General features: G+C 45.0%; 1 protein-coding gene across 6 annotated transcripts in view; it reads left to right on the forward strand.

Moving 5' to 3' along the window:
- The window catches only part of CBFA2T3 (CBFA2/RUNX1 partner transcriptional co-repressor 3), a 392,405-nt gene that overhangs the window by 206,384 nt on the left and 162,767 nt on the right, over positions 1-23,254 (forward strand). Inside the window, exon 2 of one of the 6 annotated variants that reach the window (XM_056526038.1) lies at positions 19,525-19,672. The exons of the other annotated variants lie outside the window; for them this stretch is intronic. Coding sequence (XP_056382013.1) covers positions 19,627-19,672 — 46 coding nt within the window. The 5' untranslated portion in view covers positions 19,525-19,626. The remainder of the gene's footprint in view (positions 1-19,524; positions 19,673-23,254) is intronic. 6 annotated transcript variants of the gene reach the window in all.

A 23,254-nucleotide genomic window follows, 5' to 3' on the forward strand; every position in this document is an offset into this window, starting at 1 on the left:
TCGGAACAAAATGTTCTGAATGCTGGGGCAGTGGAGTACCCCTTTAACTTCAATGGGTAGCAAAATCAGCTGCAAAAATATGCAAAAGATCTTGTACGTGTGAACATACCCTTAGAGCGAAGGATAAAAGAAGCCATTAGCTTGTTGTTCAGTTGCTACTACTTAAAGCCTCCTTCCTTTGTGAGGGCTCACTTGACTCGCTGTGTCCACCTCCTGGGCAGTAAGGGACCAAATTTCTTTGGAGCAGATTTCTGGTGCAGCTTCTTGAAGCTCCCATTTAACCTTTGTTAATAATTACAGGTTAAATGCTCTGAGTTCAAAAATTACTTCCTTCTGGCAGTCTGTCTTAAACTCTACTTTGCAGGAAGGCCATCCATAATGGTATTACTTGTTGCCAGATCCCCATTCTTGTGCTGCTGGTAGGATGTTAGTGAAGCATTGCTTTCTAATGTTAACCTGTTTTACCCTTAGTCCTAACAGCAGGACAAAGCTGGACAAATAACCAATGTATAGAGGGTATTTTATAGACAAGCAACCAATTATTTGATTTAATTACATATTAAAAGTTTCACTTGTCCTACCAGGGCACAGGGGCAGAATTACCCCCATACTTGTCTTGTGCTGCTGTTAAGACAAAACAGATTAATGTTAAAAATCAACACTTATCACAAATGTTTGAAGACAAGTGTTTAATGACAGGGTGGCACAATCAGTTTTAAGTTTAACCCCTTAAGGACCGAGGGTTTTTCCGTTTTTGCTTTTTTGTTTTTTCCTCCTTGCCTTTAAAAAATCATAACTCTTTCAATTTTACACCTAAAAATCCATATGATGGCTTATTTTTTGCGCCACCAATTCTACTTTGTAATTACATCAGTCATTTTGCCCAAAAATCTACGGCGAAAAGGTAAAAAAATCATTGTGAGACAAAATTGAAAAAAAAAACGCTGTTTTGTGACTTTTGGGGGCTTCCGTTTCTACGCAGTATATTTTTCGGTAAAAATGAGACCTTATAGTTATTCTGTAGGTCCATACGATTAAAATGATATCCTACTTATTTAGGTTTGATTTTGTGGTACTTCTGAAATAAATCATAACTACATGCAGGAAAATTAACACGTTTAAAATTATCATCTTCTGACCCCTATAACTTTTAAAATTTTCTGCGTATGGGGCGGTATGAGGGCTAATTTTTTGTGCCGTGATCTGAAGTTTTTAGCGGTACCATTTTTGCATTGATAGGACTTATTGATCGCTTTTTATTCATTTTTTCATGATATAAAAAGTTCCAAAAATTCCCTATTTTGGACTTTGGAATTTTTACGCGCGTACGCCATTGACCGGGCGGTTTAATTAACGATATATTTTTATAATTCGGACATTTCCGCACGCGGCGATACCATATATGTTTATTTTTATTTTTATTTACACTGTGTTTTTTTTTATTGGAAAAGGGGGGTGATTCAAACTTTTAATAGGCAAGGGGTTAAATGATCTTTATTCACTTTTTTTTTTCTTTTTTTTGCAGTGTTATAGCTCCCATAGGGACCTATAACACTGCACACACTGATCTATTACATTGATCACTGGTTTCTCATTGGAAACCAGTGATCGATGATTCTGCCGCTTGACTGCTCATGCCTGGATCTCAGGCACTGAACAGTCATTCGGCGATCGGATAGCGAGAAGGCAGTTAGGGATCCTCCAGCTGTCCTGTAAGCTGTAGGGGATGCCGCGATTTCGCCGCGGCTATCCCGAACAGCTCCCTGAGCTAACCGGCATGCTTTCACTTTCACTTTAGACGCGGCGCTCAACTTTGAAAGCCACTTCTAAAGGATTAATAGCGCGCGGCACCGCGATCAATGCCACGCACTATTAGCCACGGGTCCCGGACGTTGTTAGAGGCCGTGGCACCGCATTATAGATCGGGAGCGGACTCATGACGTATCGGTACGTCATGGGTCCTTAAGTGGTTAAGGGGGCGATTACTTTTCACAAGGATGATTAGTGTTTTATTTAACTAAATCTTTAAGAAACAGAATGATCAAATAAAAGCAGTTTAGTATGTTTAGTATTGTTGTCTATGTTATGATGAAATTAGTTGCATGATTTAAGACATTTAACCTGCAACCTGCTGATCAGAAGTGTACGTGGTAGTGGCGGGGTGTGTGGTGCATGGCAGATGTTATTACTCTAGGGGCAGATGGTATTAACCCCTTGTGTTCGTGACGCCAGGGTGTGGTTTAGCCTTGACCACCCAAAGGTATACCGCTTGATCCTGGGCTAGGCATGGGGCCAATGAAGACACCGGCGCCAAGTTACGGAACAATGGGAGCTTTACCAGAGAGGAAGAATTTACACCCAGTGACGCCTCTCCCACATTCACTAGGTGCGAGCGTTTCCCTGATGCTGAGGACGAAGAGGACAATCCTTTAAGAAATGTTCAGAGCTCGCACAGTATAAGCATGAGTTCTCGTTCCTCCGGCGAGTTCTCTCTTGCTTGGTCAAGCGAGACCGGTCCACTTGCATGGCCTCCTCAGCGGGAGGCACAGTAACAGGCTGCAAAGGATGCTGGAAGAGAGGAGCCAGGCGCGGATTACGCCTGGTGCGAACGAGATCTTTTTCCTGGCGGAGCTCCTGACGTCTTTCAATGTAGCGCATATCAATGCGGGTAGCCAACTGGATGAGTTCAGTCAGGGAGGAGGGTATCTCTCGTGCGGCCAGACAATCCTTAATGTGGCTGGATAAACCTTTTTTAAAGGTCGCGCAGAGAGCCTCATTGTTCCAGGCCAACTCAGAGGCCAAAGTACGGAATTGTATGGCATATTCGCCCACTGTAGAGTCTCCTTGGACAAGGTTCAACAAGGCTGTTTCCGCGGATGAGGCACGGGCAGGTTCCTCAAAGACACTGTAGACTTCAGAAAAGAAGGACAGGATGGAGGAAGTGGCAGGATCGTTGCGGTCTCAGAGCGGCGTGGCCCAGGGGCCTTCCCATATAGTAAACTGACCAAGAACGCCAATTTAGACCTTTCTGTGGGGAACTGGTCCGACAACATCTCCAGGTGCAGTGAACATTGGGACAGGAATCCCCGGCACCTCTTAGAGTCCCCGTCAAACTTATCCGGGAGAGACAAGCGGACTCTAGCAGTGGTAGCGGCAGCTCGGAGAGGAGGGGATGCTGGAGCTGGCGGAGGAGATGGTTGAGGCTGTGGAGGCAGAAGCTGTTGAATCATGGCGATCAACTGCGACAGCTGTTGTCCTGGTTGGGCAATCTGCTGGGACTGCTGGGCTACCACGGAAGTGAGGTCAGCGAGGCTTGGCAGTGGCACCTCAGCGGGATCCATGGCCGGATCTACTGTCAGGATCCGGACTAGCGGCTGGTGAGGACACTGGAGGTGGATCCTCTGTGCCAGAGAGGCGATGGCGTGGGTCGTACTGGGGGATCGGTTCTAAGTAGTTACTGGTCTTCACCAGAGCCCGCCGCAAAGCGGGATGGATTTGCTGCAGTGGTAACTACCAGGTCGTGTCCCCAGTAGCGACTTGACCCCTCTGGCCGCTGAGACAGGCGTGGTACAAAGGACAAGGCAAAGGCAAGGTCAGACGTTACAGAAGGTCAGGTGGCAATACACAAAACGCTTTCTCAGGGCACAAGGCAACAAGATCCGGCAAGGGGAGGAAGAGGAAGTGAGTATTTATGCATTTTAACTTGATTGGGCCAGGCACCAATTAGTGGTGCGCTGGCCCTTTAAATTTCAGTGACCCGGGTCCTGCCCGCGCGTGCCGGGAGGAAGACACAGCAGGACCCGACTGCTAAGTTACTTGGGATGCGACCCGCGGGCGGGGACGTCCCGTCACGCGGATCGCATCCCCGCCGCAGGCAGGGGGACAGCGCTCCCAGTCAGAAACAGTGACTGGAGCACTGCTACAAGCCGAATGCCGCGAGCGCTCCGGGGAAGCCACGGGACCCGGAGCGCTCGGCGTTACACTAACAATGATTTTTAGGGCAGCACTATCTCAGTGATCAGCTGATGAAAGCAAATGCTTATTTGTTGACTGATTGCTGGTACTTTTACACAAAGCAATAATTGGCTGATTAAGACTATGATCACCCTGAGTAAAAGAACCTTAAAGGGGTACTCCAGTGGAAAACTTTTTTTTAAATGAACTGGTGCCAGAAAGTTAAACAGATTTGTAAATTACTTCTATTAAAAAATCTTAAACCTTTTAGTACTTTTTAGCAGCTGTATGCTACAGAGGAAATTCTTTACTTTTTGTTTGTTGTCCACAGTGCTCTCTGCTGACACCTCTGTCCATGTCAGGAACTGCCCAGAGCAGCATAGGTTTGCTATGGGGATTTTCTCCTGCTCTGGACAGTTCCTGATATGGGCATCAGGTGTCAGCAGAGAGCACTGTGTACAACACAAAAAAGAAATTTCAAAAATAAAGATTTTCCTCTGTAGCACCAGTTCATAAAAAAAAAATAAAAAAGTTTTCCACCGGAATACCTCTTTAAGTTCTTCAGTCCAGTGCTAGAGGCTGTAAGTAACCTCAGTACAGCATTAGCTAAATGTGTCAGTACTGTATATGATAAGGGACTGCCCATTTTAAATATCCTATTAGGGCTAGGTCAGAGGCTCTGTTTGGGCGCAATTCCCGTTTAAGACCAGTAGACAGATTGTCTACAGACACCAATGGATCCTGAAAGACTCCATTGACTTTAATGCGGTCAGTTGGGTTTCCATCTAGTATCCGTCAATTTACTGCATGTAGTGTTTTTTCTGTCCTTTTATTTAAATAGAGTATGCGGTTAGAGGCCCGCACTGTGCCTCGGAGGCAGAAGCAAACCTAGCCGAAAGAGATTCTTAGCCTAAAGAGAATCTTTTAGCTCTATATCATGATCAAAGCTGCAGACAAGGGCAAATAGCTGATATCGAGGTAAAACAAATGATACCTCTTAGCTGATAGCTGCTTGCAAAGTTATAAAATCACATCTAGCTTCTAAGCTCAATTGTGGAAGAGGCTGGGCTGAGCTGCAGCATGCACACCTCATCTGACCCCTATATGTCCATTATGCAGAGTAGGGAGGAATGGGGAAGAAAAACATCATTTTATTGCTTGCTAAACAGCCATCAGCTAAGAAGCAGGTATAATTTTTTTTTATCTCCCTATCAGCTATTCCCATGTCTATGACTCTGAGCATAATATAGAGATTATAGATTCCCATAATAATTATTTCCATAGTTACATGACCCACGTTCTTTCACAAAAAAAAATGTATCTGCAATTTACAGTTAGGTAATCCCTAGGCTTATTAAACCACCTTTTTAGACCATATGGAAAGATTTTTCCTCTTTTACATTACATCTGATCCCCAGTAAGACATATATGCTATATTAGGTGGGCGTATTACACTTAGAACCAAAAAAAGACAAAACTGTAAACAAGACCTGAGGGCATAGTTTGTTTGATCAGAGGCATGTAGTGGTCATTATCATAAATACTGCCTAAGGTCTATCTCTTGCTGGAATAATGGGGCATAAGGCACACACCCATATCCTGTTTGTGATGCCAAAAGGTGTGATCATGATGCTGTATACATGTGCGTTTCCCATTGACGTCCATGTTAAAAAAAAACTTATGCGGTTGTAGTACAGCTTTGTTGACCACGTTTTTGGTTGACCACGTTTTTGTCTCCGGTTTAACAACCGTACTGCAATCGCATATGTTTGTTCTTTAACATGGATGTCAATGGGAAATGCACATGTATACGGTTCCATACGGGACACTGTATACGTTTTTTACTTTGCACTTGCGCATTTGCATCCTAAAGTCCCCACCCAACACCCCTCCCATTAAAAATGGACAACATTTTCAAAAACGTATGTTTTATTTTTTTTAATAAAAACGGAGGGAACCATATGCACTTTTAAAAACAGTATTAGGTTTAAAACACATATAGTTACATAGTTAGTATGGTTGAAAAAAGACATACGTCCATCAAGTCCAACCGGGGAATTGAAGGGAAGGGTGTAAGGGGATAAGGGGAAGGGATGTAGTTTTATATTTCTGCATAAGCATTAATGTTATTTTGTTCCAGGAATGTATCTAACCCTGTTTTAAAGCTGTTAATTGTTCCTGCTGTGACCAGTTCCTGAGGTAGACCGTTCCATAAATTCACAGTCCTCACGGTAAAGAAGGCGTGTCGCCCCTTTAGACTAAACCTTTTCTTCTCCAGACGGAGGGAGTGCCCCCTCGTCCTTTGGGGGGGTTTAATCTGGAACAGTTTTTCTCCATATTTTTTGTATGGGCCATTTATATACTTATATACGTTTATCATATCCCCCCTTAAACGTCTCTTCTCAAGACTAAACAATTGTAACTCCTTTAATCGTTCCTCATAGCTAAGATGTTCCATGCCCCATATTAGTTTAGTCGCGCGTCTCTGCACCCTTTCCAACTCCGCAGTGTCCCTTTTATGAACAGGTGACCAAAACTGAACAGCATATTCCAGGTGAGGCCGTACCAATGCTTTATAAAGGGGGAGTATTATGTCCCTGTCCCTCGAGTCCATGCCTCTTTTTATACATGACAATATCCTGCCGGCTTTGGAAGCAGCAGCCTGACATTGCATGCTATTCTGTAGTCTTTGATCTACAAGTACACCCAGATCCTTCTCTACCAGTGACTCTGCCAGTTTAATCCCCCCTAAGACATACGATGCATGCATGTTCTTAGTACCCAGATGCATAACTTTACATTTATCCACATTGAACCTCATTTGCCAAGTGGATGCCCAGAAACTTAGTCTATCCAAGTCATCTTGTAACTTATGCACATCCTCTATAGACTGTACCATGCTACAAAGCTTGGTGTCATCTGCAAATATAGAAACAGAGCTGTTAATACCATCCTCTATATCATTGATAAATAAATTAAACAACAGCGGGCCCAGTACAGAACCTTGGGGTACACCACTAATTACCGGGGACCAATCAGAGTACGAATCATTGACCACCACTCTCTGGGTGCGATCCATGAGCCAGTGTTCAATCCAGTTACAAACTAAAGTTTCCAAGCCCAAGGACCTTAACTTACCTGTCAGACGTCTGTGAGGGACAGTATCAAACGCTTTGGCAAAATCCAGAAACACTATATCCACAGCCATTCCTCTGTGAAGGCTTCTACTCACCTCTTCATAAAAGCAAATTAGATTGGTTTGACAACTTTTATCCTTAGTAAACCCATGCTGGCTATCACTTATAATACTATTATCCCCTATGTATTCCTGTATGTAATCCCTTATAAGTCCTTCAAACAATTTTCCCACAATGGACGTTTGACTTACCGGTCTATAATTGCCTGGCGAAGACCTAGAGCCCTTCTTGAAGATTGGTACCACATTAGCCTGGCGTCAGTCCCTTGGCACAATACCAGACACCAGAGAATCTCTAAATATCATGAACAAGGGTACAGATATTACTGAACTTACCTCTCTAAGAACTCTTGGGTGTAGTCCATCCGGCCCTGGAGATTTGCTTACATTTACTTTACTTTAACTTACCTTGTACCATCTCTACATTAAGCCAGTTCAGTACATTACATGATGTGTTACCAGCACTGACCTGGCCAATGTCAGCTCCTTTTTCCATAGTGTATACAGAACTAAAGAACCCATTCAATAGCTCCGCCTTCTCTTGATCGCCCGTGACAACCTCCCCATTATCATTATTAAGGTGTCCTACATGCTCTGTCCTTGTTTTTTTTGTATTTATATATCTAAAAAAATATTTAGGATTAGTTTTGCTTTCTTTGGCCACCTGTCTCTCATTTTGAATTTTTGCTGTTTTTATTACATTTTTACAGATTTTATTAAGCTCCTTGTACTGTTTAAATGTTATAGCTGACCCATCAGATTTGAATTTTTTGAAGGCAATTTTTTTTGTTGTTTATTGCTCTTTTAACATCATTTGTCAGCCATGTAGGATTTAGTTTTAATTGTTTATATTTGTTCCCCTTTGGTATATATTTAGCTGTATAGTTATTTAGAGTTGATTTAAAGATGTCCCATTTACCTTCTGTATCAGTATTTGAGAACACCTCCCCCCAGTCTATGTCCTGTAGTGCAGCTCTCAGCCCAGGGAAATTTGCCTTTTTAAAGTTATATGTTTTTGCCTTCCCCGTCTGTCTTTGTTTTCTACATTTTAAGTCAAAAGTAACTATATTGTGGTCGCTATTACCAAGGTTTTCCCGCACAGTTACATTACCAACCAGCTCTGCGTTGCTGGAAATGATCAGATCCAACAAGGCATCACTTCTTGTTGGGTCCTCCACAAACTGGCCCATAAAATTATCCTGCAATAAATTTAGGAATTTTCTCCCCTTTGTAGTTTTAGCCAGCCCCCGGCACCAATCTATATCTGGATAGTTAAAATCTCCCATTATTACCACTGTACCTGCCCGGGCGGCCCTCTCTATTTGTTTATGCAGCCAACCTTCTATCTCTTCAGTAATATTAGGGGGTCTGTAGATTACACCAAATACTATTTTTTCAATATTTCCCTCCTTTTGTAATTCTACCCACAGTGATTCCACCTCCTCAGAATCATCACACACTATGGAATCACTATGGTTTACTTTTTCCCATACAGTTCCATCCTTTTTTTTTGCCATACGGTTTTCTTTAGAAAAACTGATTGAAAACAGTATGGCAAAAACGTGATGTGAACACAGCCTGATACAGTTTAATCTGTTGCCATGCAGCTAAGTGAAGACAAACCAAGATCTGAGAAACCTAATATTGCTTGACACTCCTTAGTACATAAGTGGATTTACACAATCTGCAACCAAAACTTTCATTTGCAGTAAATTCCACACTGTGGTTGTCAGTTTTGTTGCTTCCTGTAATAAGGATACAATAATTTTCCTTTGAACTCAACAGATATCCTTTATTTTTTATCACTAGGCTGTTGCATGGAGAATTCCACAACACAACTGTAATATCTTATTATGGAATCCTATATTGGCTTATTGTTAATTTTCAGGTGTTTTTCTAGGCATAAATTTACTTCTTAATTATGTCAAACACATCATTTATCACAGTGGGCAAATGTGGCTTGTACAGGGGCGTTGCCAAGTCTCCAAAAGATCCAGGGTAAGGACCAGGGGTGTGGCAAAAAGGTGAAACTTCGCATATAGGGGTTAGAGGGAGGGGTTAGCCTTATTGGCTGTCAGCTGATGGTACTTCAAGCCCGGGAACACAAATGCTAATATAAGGAGCATTACATCCATAGCATAGTTGTACAGTGATCCCTCAACATACGATGGTAATTCATTCCAAATGAACCATCATTATTTGAATCCATGGCATGTTGAGGGATCCGTGCAATAGTAAAATAGAAAGTTATACTCACATGTCCCCGCCACTCCGGACCGTCACCGCTGCCCTGGATCGTCGCTGTCATCACGTCCATGGGGTTTCCCCACTGCCCCGGACCGTCACCGCTGGCCAGGATCATCGCTCTCCATCGCCGTCATCACGTCGCTACACATGCCGCTCCTATTGGATGACGGGACAGCGTGCGCAGCGACGTGATGACGATGAAGGAGAGTGATGGCAATGCAGCGGAGCCCGAAGAGCACAGTCCGGAACATCGGGGACAGATGAGTGACACTCACCGGACCACACGGGGCACCTTAAACGGCTATCCGGCAGCAGCTGAAGCAGTCTGCACTGCCGGATAGCCGTTTATGCGACATAAAAAAGCATTGTATGTTGATGCTACCTTCAACATGCAATGGCCTATGAGAGGCCATCGTATGTTGAAATTATCATATGTCGGGGCCATCGTAGGTCGGGGGATTACTTTATTAGGTGAGGCCACTCTACATTCTAAGCTCAAATGGCGCTCAGGTGGCAGCAGCATGGGAGGGGGCCTTGCTTAAAGGAAAACTGTCAGCTTTCTCCCTCCGCACTAACCAGCGGTACTGGCTGGTAGTGCGGGGGACGCTGATCAGTTTGATGTTTACCGTGCCCAGATCCGCCACGCAGTTCGGCCCTAATCTTCTATTTTCATGATATGCTAATGACGTGCTAACTGGCATTGGCCGGGATAACTGGCACTCTGACGTCAGTGCCGCCTGCCGCAGCGCCGACCAGCTCATCAGTATTCCTCCCCTCCCTCCGCCTCTCCCTCTTCTCCCCGTTCTGTAATGAAGAGAGAAGGGAGGAATAATGATGAGGTGGGCGGCGCTGCAGCCAGCGGCACTGACGTCAGAGTTAGCCCGGCCGGTGCCAGTTAGCACCTTATTAGCATATCCCGAAAATAAAAGATTAGGGCTGAACGGCACGGCGGATCCAGTCACGGTAAGCATCAAACTGATCAGCATCCCCGCACTACCAGCCAGTACCGCTGGTTAGTGCGGGGTGGGGGAGAAAGCTGACAGTTTTCCTTTAAGGTGAGCAGGTCTCACCAGGGGTGGAGTTCAAAATGTTAACAGGTTCCCTACGACGGATGCCCACGGTGTAGTGCACTGTGGAAAATGATTTCAACTATGATAATCTAATATACCGATTGCCAAGTAAGCTGGAAAGCACTAAAGATGTTTTACCATGTGAAACTACAGATCCCAGTATGATAAGGGAATGTGAGTCAAGTACAAGGGGTGTCTTCAGAGTTAATCTCAGGGGGCGTCTTCGGAGTCAATCACAGGTGACATCTTTTCTGATCTGAGTCATTCACTCATTCACTTTGCCTTTTTTTCCTCCATCCAGCCAAGACCATAATAAAGACTTTTTCTGGCCATGACTCATATCCACAGAAACTGCCAGACAAAATTTTAGGCTTCTTTCTTCAGTACAATACTCACCCCTATACAAACCCCATGTTTATTGCTCCACACAGTAATAGTACCCACTTTGTGCTCACATATATAGTTTTAGGCCCTCATATATAGTTTTAGGCCCCCTCTGTGCCCCCATATATAGTTATAAGCCCCACTCAGCCCCCATATATAATTGTAGGTTCCTCTGTGCCCCTCATAGAAATACTGCCTCCAGCCATATACAGTATAGCTGCAGGCAATGTGTCTCTGTACTGCCCCCTGTTCTGTTCTTACCACTGCTCCTCTGGTCCAGGGTCAGGACCTACTTAGCAGTAGCTCATCAAACCAGAGGTGGCAGGCTGCATAATTACCATCCCAGCTGATCCATGCATCCTACCACTTAGCTCTTCTTCTCCAGACTGGGTACACTTTGCATCAATGAAGTGTTAGCCACAATTAGGGATCGACCGATATCGTTTTTTTAGGGCCGATACAGATAATCGGTGGAGGTTAGGGCTGATAGCCGATAACTTATACCGATATTCCGCTATTTATCCCCCCACGACACCGCTGCAGATCATTGATTTAAAGTGGGCACTTTAAATCAATGAACTGCAGTGGCTTTTGCGGTGCCATAGACCGCCGCCGCCACCCGCTTCTCTCCCTCCCTGTCCGGGGGTCCTGAGTCCTACTACCGCCACCACTCCCCCCACCGCCGCGCAGCACCACGACCGCCCCCCCCCCCCGACCCGCCGCACCGCGACCCCCCCCCCACCCACCGCACCGCGACCGCCCCCCCCGACCCAGCGCACCGTGGCCGCCCCCCCCCGACCCACCACACCGTGACCGCCCCCCCCGACCCACCGCACCGTGACCGCCCCCCCCCCCCCGACTCGCCTCATCGCAACTGCCCCCAAACCCACCGCACCTGCCCCATTGCCTCCCCCATCCCCGGTTTTATAATTACCTGTTCCCGGGGTCCACTCTACATCTGGCTCCGGTGGCGTCCTCCTGAGCTGTCACTGTGCGCACTGACGGTGACGTCACGTCGTGCACATCACGTCACTCGTCATTGCGCACAGCGTAACCGAGGAAGCAGCAGGAGCCAGAAGTAGCATGGTGCCCGGGAACAGCTAATTATAAAACCGGGGATGGGGGAGGCAATGAGGCCGGGGCGGTGCCGCAGGGGGGTGCGACACGGTGCTGTGCGGCGGGTCGGGGGGGGGCGGTCGCGGTGCAGGGGGGGCGGGGCATTATCGGCTTATCGGCAAGGTAATTGCCGATACCGATAATGCCCAAAATCGTGATTATCGCCAGATAATATCGGCCAAACCGATAATCGGTCGATCCCTAGCCACAATGACCCCTTTAACATGTCAGACACAGGCCGCCTAGAATAGTGCCAGAAATAGTGCTTCCTTAAGTTCAGTCACTAGCCGGCTGCCAGTGGCCACACTACCTTCCGGCAGCCTCTGATTATTTAAAGTGGCCTCGGGCCTGTCACTGAGTGCTGTGCGGCGTGCGCCCAGTCTGGATATGCGCAGCCAAGCAGGAAGATGTGCGGTTCAGCTGGTGAGCGAAGAGCTTGGCAGAAGATTTGGGGCACTAATCTTTTTATCCGAATTACATTTGCAAAAATTTGTATAAATTTAAAAAAATAATTATGTTTTTAGTTTACTATGGCTTGCGGTGTGTCCTTCTGGACCTACACACATTCTTCTGCAAACCCCAGAGATGCTATGCCCTAATGTTAACAACCTCTGACACTCTTGCAGTGACAAGTATTAACAGTACCTCTAATCAATACATTTCTTCCACCATAGTTGCCATTATCCCATAAACCATGCCCCATAAACCATGCCCCATAAACTTGTGGAAAAAAAAGAATATTACTTTATGTCTTTTGGGCAGCGCACTACCAAAATAAAACCTCCAGCCAATGTCGATATGATTTATAGTGCCCTATACAGTGCCACTTAGTGGCTTAGTAGTGCTCCATTGACTTATCAGTCCGCTTGTTAGTATGCAAAGACTTTATCCTGAAACAGGGCAGTGTGATGTTATTGTGTCAGCTTGCCTTAGGAAACATGAGGCACTATATAAACATCAGTGCCTGCACAAAGTCTGTGGTAAGTGTGGTAAATGCTGAACTCCTGGGTAAAAGCTTCATTCTTGAGACATCAAATCAGCAGCGTCATCAACTGTATTATACAGTATATGTTTTTAGATTGTCACATGGTTGTACTGGGAGAATTATCTCAGCATTATAGCCAGACTTTAGTTTCACTAGAGCTATCCATTTGGGGAAGGGGATTGGGTAGACAGGTGAACAATGTAAACTTGGATGTCCCAATAAAGTCACTTAGCTGCCTGGCATTGTCCAAAAAAAGAAAGGATGTGACTGTGCTCCTAAAGGTTGCACTAAGGATAATTTAAATTTTATTTATTTACTTATTTATTTGATTGATGAATTTATTTATGTATTCATTCATCTTTTTTTTTTATTTTTTTTTAACTGTCTCTTTCCCTTGATTACTTTCTCTCTAGCTATCGTAGCATTCCTGCTCCCCTCCTCTATTCCTCTGCTTCCTCTGGATCTATACATATCCCGTGCCCTCCCCCGCCCTCTCTGCGCACACCTCTGACGCTCTTGGTATAGTGAACAGATGGCAGTCGACAGACGCTGCTGAGGTGTAATGCGATTAGAGAGAGCTCATTTCAGTCGTTGGCTTCCTCCTGCGCCTGCCACCTCCCCTCCCTCTGCCACCAGACCTCCTCACACCTGCCATGTGTCTCTAGGTTTCTGCCCCATGCCAGGGCACACTTTAAAGGGAAGATGGTCTATTGTATCTGAAAGTACACTTCTGCATTCTTACACTATAGATTAAAGCATATTTTAGGCACTGTTTGTCTTTTTCATAGAACATCATATAATTTAATGACCCTATCAATATGTTGTACCATGCAGACTTCAGAGTTAACAGGCTATTTACCAATGGCACATATGGAAAGGGTGTGTGTGTGGGGGTGGGAGGGTTGCATGTTCAATAGAAGGAATATATGCTGCCAAATTTTCTCTGTTGAAAATACTCAGAATTTCTGTACCAAAATCCACAACAGAAAGTTTTGGGCAGATTATGGTAACGTTTGACCGTTCATTGACATAAAGTCCCACTAAATAAGTGGACCAGGCAAGTGAAATCCTTTACAATGTGTTTTAGATCTATAGTATAATAGTACATGATTTTTCTTGTTTGATCCACTCATTAATGGGGCTGTGAATGGTCAGCTGTGCCCTAGAGCAGTCATAGACAGCCTTAGACACTGCAGATGTTATGGACTACATCTCCCATGATGCTTTTGCAGCATTTTGGCTGTAAGAGCTTCATTAGAGATGTAGTCCAAAACATCTGCAGTGCCAAAAGTTGCCTATGCCTACCCCAGAGTGTGGCGATATATCAAAACCTGTCCAGAGAAAAAGTTGCCCAGTTGCCCATAGCAACCAATCAGCTCGCTTCTTTCATTTTTAACAAGGCCTGTGCAAAATGAAATGTGATGTCCCAGTACGGGATATAGTCCTGTACAGTACTTAGGCCCTGTCAGGTTGATTCACTCTGTGTCTCCCCCACAGTGTTATATGTATTATTTATAAAGGACCTTTGAGGACCTTTGAGTTAGTCACATGATAATGTGGTCACATGTTAAAGTCACATGTTTTGTTACCCAGAGAGCACCAGCTAACCAGGCGATCTGCAGCTTGACCTATGGGCTCCTTGCTCAGCCCCCCTTTATAAGAGGGGGAGCCTCTCTCTTGTGCTCTTGTGATTCATTCTCTGCTGAGGTCAAGTTCAGTCCAGACGTCTCAGAGCCAGTGTCCAGCACACCTGGAGGCCTCAAGCCTAACCTACAGCCACATGTCCATAAGTCAAGTCATCTCTGTATGCTCTCACTATCTTCAGTCAAGTCAAGTCTATTATAGTCAGCGTGGCTGTCCTAAAGTCTGTCAAAGTCACTGCAAGGCCCAGCAAGCTGCAATGTCATCTCTGTGTTAGTGGACACCTCTCTGGGATCCTGGCTTAGCTGTAAAGACTGTTACCATCTGTCTACCTCAGTAAAGCTACTGTTAACCCTGACCTGGCCTTGGACTCTTATTTACCCTGCCTTACTAGGACTAGCGCTACTACCGTTCGGGTGGTTATCGGGAAAATCACGCCCTGGCGTCACGAACATTTAGGGGTTAATACCATCTTCCCCTGGGCTACAACATCTGCCCCATAAATCTCACCTTCACACCCTGTGGCTCACCACAGAAAGAAGAAATATGATTGGTTGCTATGGGCAACTAGGCAACTTTTCCTTTGCACAGGTTTTGATAAATGCAAGAAGACTGAACTATATAGCACTCACCAGTCGTTGTTTGGCATAAATAATTGTACTTTATTCAAGCTTCAGTAGTCACACAGTAACGATAGACCCGCTGCAGGAAGGAAGAGAAAGCAGCCAAAGCGCACCAAAGGAATGACAAACTGGTTTGCGCCGGATTGCTTCATCCGGTTGATTTTGACCTTAAAGAGTACCTGTCATGATGTTGTAAAATTTTATAATCCTCCCAGTTCACTGACCCATGATGATAAACCACCCCGTGCCTTTATTTTTATTATTTTTTAGTTCTCTACCTTGATATTGCTCTGTATTTTCTGCTCAGTCTCAATCAGATTCACAGACTGGGAAGGGGCGTTACCCAGCAGGCATCATCTTAAGCCTTAATCAGTGAAAGGAAAACTGTCAGCCTGTTCACCCACACTACAACTAATACACTGAGTTATAGTGTGGGTTAACAGGAGTCCAACAAGGGGTCACTTACTTAAAAATGTCTAGTAGGTCCTGAGATATGTCCCCCAAAAGATCCTCTGCTGAATTCAGTTAATTGTGTGCAGGGGGCTGGGCTTCTCTGGCTCAATTTTCATATTTATTGTCTGTGACTCCACTTTACTAGGATGTAGACAAGAGCTTTTGAAGCTTTGCTTTCATTTAAATAAACTTTTGACTTGTTGCACAGACATTTCAAAAGTTTCGATATATATCCAGGTGAAGCATGCAGCAGCAGACTTTACTCCCAGCTCAGTCTGTTTTATTACAGGAGTCTGGCTCTGTAGACTTATAATAGAGTATGTCTACGGCAATCAGATGAACTGAGCTCCAAGACAGGTGCCCATCTGAAAAAATGGGGTCTGGCTATAGTGAGCCCCCTCTTATCAGCTATAACTAATACAGCTTTAGACTTTAAAGGGTTTGATGGGACCTTCCTCCATTGTTAAACCAGATGTGCCCCAAAGGGCATTTAAAATGTGGATATTTAAGTCTATGTAACAAGCAAAAAATGCTGCAGTTTAAAATAAACCATATTCTCCTTTTATAAACCTTCCTCATCCCAGAGGCAGGTCAGGTGGGCTGGTAATGTTTTGGGAAAGGGGAGGAGGGGGTGTAGAACAGGGTCATCAATAGCAAAGTCTTGATGAAAATAAAATATGCTCCAAAGGACATTACAGAGAAGTAAATAAAAGAGATAAAAATGGAAATTTCAAGCTTGCTGCGTCTCTTCTGATAAAGGGAATAAGACGGAGAAGGGAATAATGCGTGGTGAGAAGGTTACCGTCACTTTAAGAGCCAGCCAGGGCTGCATAGGACTGATAACACACAGGATGAAGCCTGTTCTGGAGAGATAACACCAAATCCTAGTATATGCTATCCCCAATCCAGCTCTGCAAGGCCCAGCCACGCAGCCTGACAAAGTGCCATTTAAGATAGAATAAATACAGGCGGCTGAGCCCGTTACCAGCACCTTATTAATCTGCCGCTCACCATTTAAAATGTTGTTAAAAATACAGAGTTTAGCAGACAGAGGCTGAATGGTTTCGGGATCCATCACAAGCTGCCAGTGTTCCCCTATTGTCTACTGCAATTTCTGTCTCTTAACCCTTCTGTGACTATCACTCTGCAAAGCAGTATATTTATTTAAGAGAAACTCCAGTGAGGTATGAACAAATTCTCTACCTGTACAGGTCCATGAAGTTTTGTCTCATTGTACTGGGAAAGTAAAGATATGTAATTTAGGTCAATGACTGAAGGGCTTGACCAGTGACAAAAAACTTTTATAAGCCAGCTGTGTGCTCAGAGCGGTGGTCACCTTCCTTCCCCCACTCCTCTTGGACAGTAATAGGCTGCATTCACACTTTGTTTTTACATTACGGGTGCCGCATCCGGCTGGTGGAGGGGCAAACCGGGCTCTCCCGTACCCCGGACCAGCGCTGAAATCCGTTTACTTTAATGAGCCGACCGGAGTCAAACGGTGACTCCGGTCGGCTCATTTTTTACCCCTCTCCAGTTTTGTGACTGTACCTAAAACCCTAGTATACTACGGTTTTAGGTCCCGCCAGGAAACCGCATACGGTTCAAAAATGAGCCGACTGGAGTCACTGTTTGACTCCAGTCGGCTCATTAAAGTAAATGGATTTCAGCGCTGGTCCGGCTGGGGTACGGGAGAGCCCAGTTTGCCCCTACCCCAGCCGGATCCGGTACCCGTAATGTAAAAACAAAGTGTGAATGCAGCCTATAAAGCACATAAGTCAGTACAGGATGACAATGAGCACAGGAGTCTCCCAGGAAACAGAAAATATCTTCTCCCCTCATCCAAAGTCATATTTAAAATGAAATAGGTTGGTCTCCCACTTACCATGCAATTTTTCCAAGTGGTGTTCCCTGGGGAGTGGTGAAATATGTAGTTCTATTGTAGAGATTGCAGGAATCTGTTAATGTTTTTGTTTTGTTTACAGTATATTTTACCATTGTTACATGCAATTATCTTTAATAGCGCTGGATTCTTTATTAAAACCACTAATAAAATTATTCAAACTATAAAATTAAATAGGTCACACACTTTCAAAAACCTCTGCATAAATAAAAAAAAACAAGTAAATATAAGAAAATATAGATAGATAGATAGATAGATAGCAACAGGAGAATACAGCAGCACACTGCTAGCACAAAGACATAGATGAAACATGAGTATATAGATAAAACATGAGTATATAGATAGAACATGAAAAGCTATACAGATGTAATGCAATAAATGAAGATATGAAACTATGAAATTATGAGGTAATTAGCTTGCAAATTTGGCGCCAAATATTCTTTGGTTAGATAGATAGATATAGATATATCAGAGAAAAATGCCTCTTTCTCAAATTGTAAGCCACACATTTTCCTCCTCCACTCACTGCACTCACCCACTGATCATTTACTTGTGATGCACTACAATTTCCATTTTGAGCGATGAAACCAACTATCAACTCACTGAGGGATCAGGTGCAGTAAGAAATGAGCTGAGGGGCGTAACGATCTCCATCGTAGAGGGTTTGACTGAGATCAGGCCCAGCAGCAAAGTTGAGCCCACCATATTAGTAGCACCTGCCTTGCATCCCTGGACAAGCATGGCTTTCATCTGTATGCATGTCTGCCCCACCACTAAGGCCGGGTTCACACAGGAGAAAGATGTGCAGAATGTCCGCACGAAAAACATTTACTGTATGATTTTAGAAACTTTATAATTTTTTAGGGGACTTTTATATGGAATCATTAGATTGCATTTACTGTATAATTCTATGCCTTTGGATTAGCATTACACAGTTAGATCAGCAATCCACTGATATAGCCTGGGTAAGCCAGGCTACATCATTGATTCGTCAGTCAGGTGACCGGAGGCAGGTAGTGAGACCCTCCTCCACTACTTTGGCTCGCTGAACCCCCGCGGGGGTTCCGTGAGCTCCACTGAGCTGCTGGCATCTTCCACTTTCACTTTAGATGCTGTGATCAGCTTTGATCATGGCGTCTAAAGAATTAAATGCATACAAAACAAAGCATCACAACTTTCTTTATATGAAAAACTGTACGCTAGAGTGCCCATCCATGGTTAGATTAGGAACGACGGTGGATAGACATTTTCAAATCTCTCCAGAGATGCCAGAGTGAACAATGGATTCTTGGTCAACTTTCTTACCAAGACCTTTCTCCTCTATGACTTAATTTGATGGGGCAGCCAGCTCTTGGAAGTGTCCTGGTTGTTCCAAACGCCTTCCATTATGGAGGCCACTGTGGTCTTAGGAACTTTCAATGCAGCAGAAATGTTTTTACACTCTTTTCCAGATCTGTAGATCCACACAATACTGTCTTTGATTTCTACAAGCAGTATTTTCCATTTTTGTTCTGATATGGACTGTCAACTTTGAGACCTTACATAGACAGGACTGTGTCTTTCCAAATCCAGTCCAATCAACTGAATTTATAAGGCTGGGTTCACACTACGTTTTATGCAATACGGGACTGTATACGGCTTGGGGGAGCTAAAACCGGGCGCTCTCGTATCCCAGCCACATCCGGCCCGTATGTAATGCATTTCAATGAGCCAACCGGAGTCAAACGCTGACTCTGGTCGGCTCATTTTTGCCTCTCCTTAGGTCGGGTGGCAAAACCCGCATACAGGGCAAAGGTGCAGTAAGGGATCAGATACACGGTAAGGCAATTCTCAGTAATGCTTTCTCTCAGGCACAAGGCAACAAAGATCCAGCAGGGGAGTGAGGAGGGTGGAGGAATTTATAAATGAGCCACAGGTGAATTACACTAATGAGCGTACTGGCCCTTTCCTTACAGCTCCAGCACGTGCGTCCTAGGGGACCGGAACACACGCGCCAGAGCAGAGAGGCAGAGGCGGAGCCAGGACAAACACCCAGAGAGTGACGGAATGGGGCTCTCATGTGGGTGCATCCCGTGATGCGAGTCCCAGCACCATCGGCAGCAGGTAAGGGGACCATGCGCTCACGGCCAGCATGTGCGGCCGGAGAACATAACGTAACAGTACCCCCCCCCCTTTGGTCTCCCCCTCCTTTTGTGAGAGATGAAACTCCTGAGAAGGTCACGGTCCAGAATATTCTCCTCAGGCTCCCAAGATCTCTCCTCAGGTCCGTAACCCTCACACAAAAAATTGTTTACCTCTCACAGTTTTTGTCGCAAGAATCTGCTTAACTTTGTAGATGTCAGAAGAGCCGGAGACAAGATTCTTCTGAGAGAACCGGTTTATGACAAGAGGCTTGAGGAGAGAGACGTGGAAGGAATTGGGAATACATAACATAGCAGGTAGACGGAGTTTGTAGGAGACGGGATTTAATTTTTGTAGAATCTGGAAGGGACCAAGGTAGCAGGGACCGAGCTTGTAACAAGGGATTTTGAAGCGGATGTACTTGGATGAAAGCCACAACATGTCACCAGGAGAGAAGGATGGAGGAGGTCTTCTACTTTTATCCGCTTGCGCCTTCATGCATGAAGAAGCCTGGGATAATGACTGTTGGGTCTGTTGCCAGATGGTGGAGAAGTCACGGACCAGCTCATCAACAGCAGGCACACCGGAGGAGAATGGAGTCTGTATACAACAAAAAAGGGGGATGACCTTGTGGACTCAGAATCCTTATGTTTATATGAGAATTCAGCCCAGGGAAGAAGGTGACCAAATCATCTTGGCGAGCTGAAACAAAATGCCGAAGATAAGTCTCAAAGATTTCATTAACCCTCTCCATCTGACTGTTGGACTGAGGGTGGTAGGCCGAGGAGAAGTCCAGATTGATGTCCAGACGGTAACAAGGGCTCGCCAGAACTTAGAGACAAACTGCACACCTCGATCCGAAACGATATGCTGAGGAAGACCATGTAAACGAAAGACATGTAACAAGAAGTACTTTGCCAGCTGCGGGGCAGAAGACCTGGTAGAGGAAGGAAATGAGCCATCTTGGAAAACCGATCTACAATGACCCAGATGACAGTGTTATTATGAGATGGTGGCAAATCGGTGATGAAATCTATGGCGATATGGGACCAGGGGGTCTCTGGAATGGGTAAAGGCTGTAAGAGTCCTGCAGGTCTCTGTCGAGGAGTTTTGTCACAGGCACATATTTCACAGGACCGAACAAAATCAGAAACATCATGTTCAAGATGGGGCCACCAGTAGTGCCGGGAAATAAGAAGTAGAGTCTTGCGTATTCCAGGATGTCCTGATGTCAAGGAAGAATGACCCCATTTCATGACCTTGCGTCTCAATCTGGCGGCCACAGAGGATTTTCCCAGAGGAACTTGCTGAATCGAGGCAGGAATCAAACGATAAGGAGGAATAATATGCCTTGGAGTGGAGTCCAAACCAATTACGTCAGAGGACCTGGAGAGAGCATCTGCTCTGATGTTCTTGTCTGCTGGACGGAAGTAAATGAGGAAGTTGAACCTAGAAAAGAACAGTGACCATCTTGCCTGGCAGGGGTTCAAACGCTGAGCAGACTGAAGGTATAGAAGATTCTTATGGTCGGAGTAGATGCTGACCGGATGAGAGGAACCTTCCAATAAATGTCGCCATTCCTCCAAAGCTAGCTTGATAGCGAGGAATTTGCGGTCTCCAATGGAGTAATTCCTCTCAGCAGTCGAGAATGTCTTGGAGAAGAACCCACAAGTTACACTCTTGCCCTTGGCGTTTTTCTGAGTGAGAACTGCACCCTCTCCAATAGATGAGGCATCAACCTCCAACGCAAAGGGCCTCTCTGGATCAGGTCTTGTAAGCACGAGAGCAAAGGCAAACGCAGACTTTAAATGGGAGAAGACCTCTTCAGCCTCTTGAGGCCAAGATTTAGGATTAGATGCCTTCTTAGTGAGAGCCACAATAGGAGCAACCTAGGATGAAAAATGTGGGATGAACTGACGATAATAGTTAGCGAATCCCAGAAAGCGTTGAATAGCACGTAGGCCCGAAAGACGAGGCCAATCCAATACTGCTGACAACTTATCTGGATCCATCTGCAGGCCCTGGTGAGAGACAATGTAGCCAAGAAACGGAAGACTAGATTTCTCGAACAGGCATTTCTCTGGTTTTTCCTAGAGATGATTCTTCCGTAGTCACTGAACAACTAGACGAACATGAGAACGATGCTCCTTTAGGTTGGAAGAGAAGATCAGGATTTCATCTAGGTATAAGACAACACAGGTGTAGAGAAGATCACGGAAGATATCACTGACAAACTCTTGAAAAACGGCTAGAGCATTGCAGAGACCAAATGCATTACAAGATACTGAAAATGTCCATCACGACTATTGAAGGCTGTTTTCCATTCATCTCCCTTGCGGATACGAATGAGGTTATACGCACAGCGTAATTCCAACTTGGAGAAAACCTTGGCACCACGTAGATGGTCAAAAAGTTCTGATATAAGACGTAGAGGGTAACGGTTCTTGACCATGATTTTGTTAAGTCCCCTGTAGTCAATACATGGACAGAGTGAGCCATCCTTCTTCCCTACAAAGAAGAAACCTGCCCCAGCAGGAGAAGAGGACTTACAGATTATTCCCTGTTGGAGATTCTCCTGGATATACTCAGCCATGGCTTTGGTCTCAGGAACTGAGAGAGGGTATATCCTTCCACAAGTAGGAGTGGTACCATGCAGAAGATCAATAGGGCAGTCGTAGGGACGATGTGGAAGCAGAGACTCAGCCTGTTTCTTGCAGAAAATGTCAGAGAAATCTTGGTAAGGTGGTGGCAGGCCAGGTAAAGGAGGAAGACGAGAAACAACTTTACGCAGAACTGGTTGGAGGCAAAAATTTTGACAGGTTTGTCCCCAGCGAATTATTTCTCCAGTTCTCCAATCCAGTTGTGGAGAATGGCGTTGCAGCCGAGGAAGGCCAAGAAGAATCTCAGAAGTACAGTGTTGCAGAACATAGAATTCAATCTTTTCTTTATGCAATACTCCCACTTGCATGGCGAGAGATTCAGTATGGAAGTGAACCTTACAGTCCAGATTTTGTCCATTAAGGGCTTGACAAGCTGAGTAAGGGGAAGATGATACTTGTGGACTAAATAATCAATAAAGTCACCTGCTGATCCAGAATCCAAAAATGCTGTAGTGCTGAAGGAAAACTTGGCTGAAGCGAAGACTTGTAGAGTAATAGTTAAGCATGGAGAGGTAGTTTTCACACCCAGGGACGCCTCTACCACGTACCCTAGGTGCGAGCGAACTATACAGTCCTTGAGAAAGTGCTCTGGGTTAGCACAATACAAGCACAAATTCTCATTGCGTTGTCGTGATCTCACCTGTTGCGTAAGACGAGAACTATCTCCTTGTATAGCCTCTTCGGCAAGAGGCGCAGGAAACTGAAGAGGTGGATGTTGAAACATGGGTGTCAGGTGGGCAGGTTCCCTCTCTAAGCGCAGTTCCTGTTGTCTCTCAGCAAAACGCACATCAATGTGTGTGGATAAGTTCTGTCAAAGAAGATGGAGGATCACATGCTGCAAGGGCATATTTAATCCTGCTTTACAGTCCCTTTTTGAATGTGGCACACAATGCCTCATCATTCC

The sequence above is a fragment of the Hyla sarda genome, chromosome 6, assembly GCF_029499605.1.
Source record: "Hyla sarda isolate aHylSar1 chromosome 6, aHylSar1.hap1, whole genome shotgun sequence".
Taxonomy (NCBI): Eukaryota; Metazoa; Chordata; class Amphibia; order Anura; family Hylidae; genus Hyla; species Hyla sarda.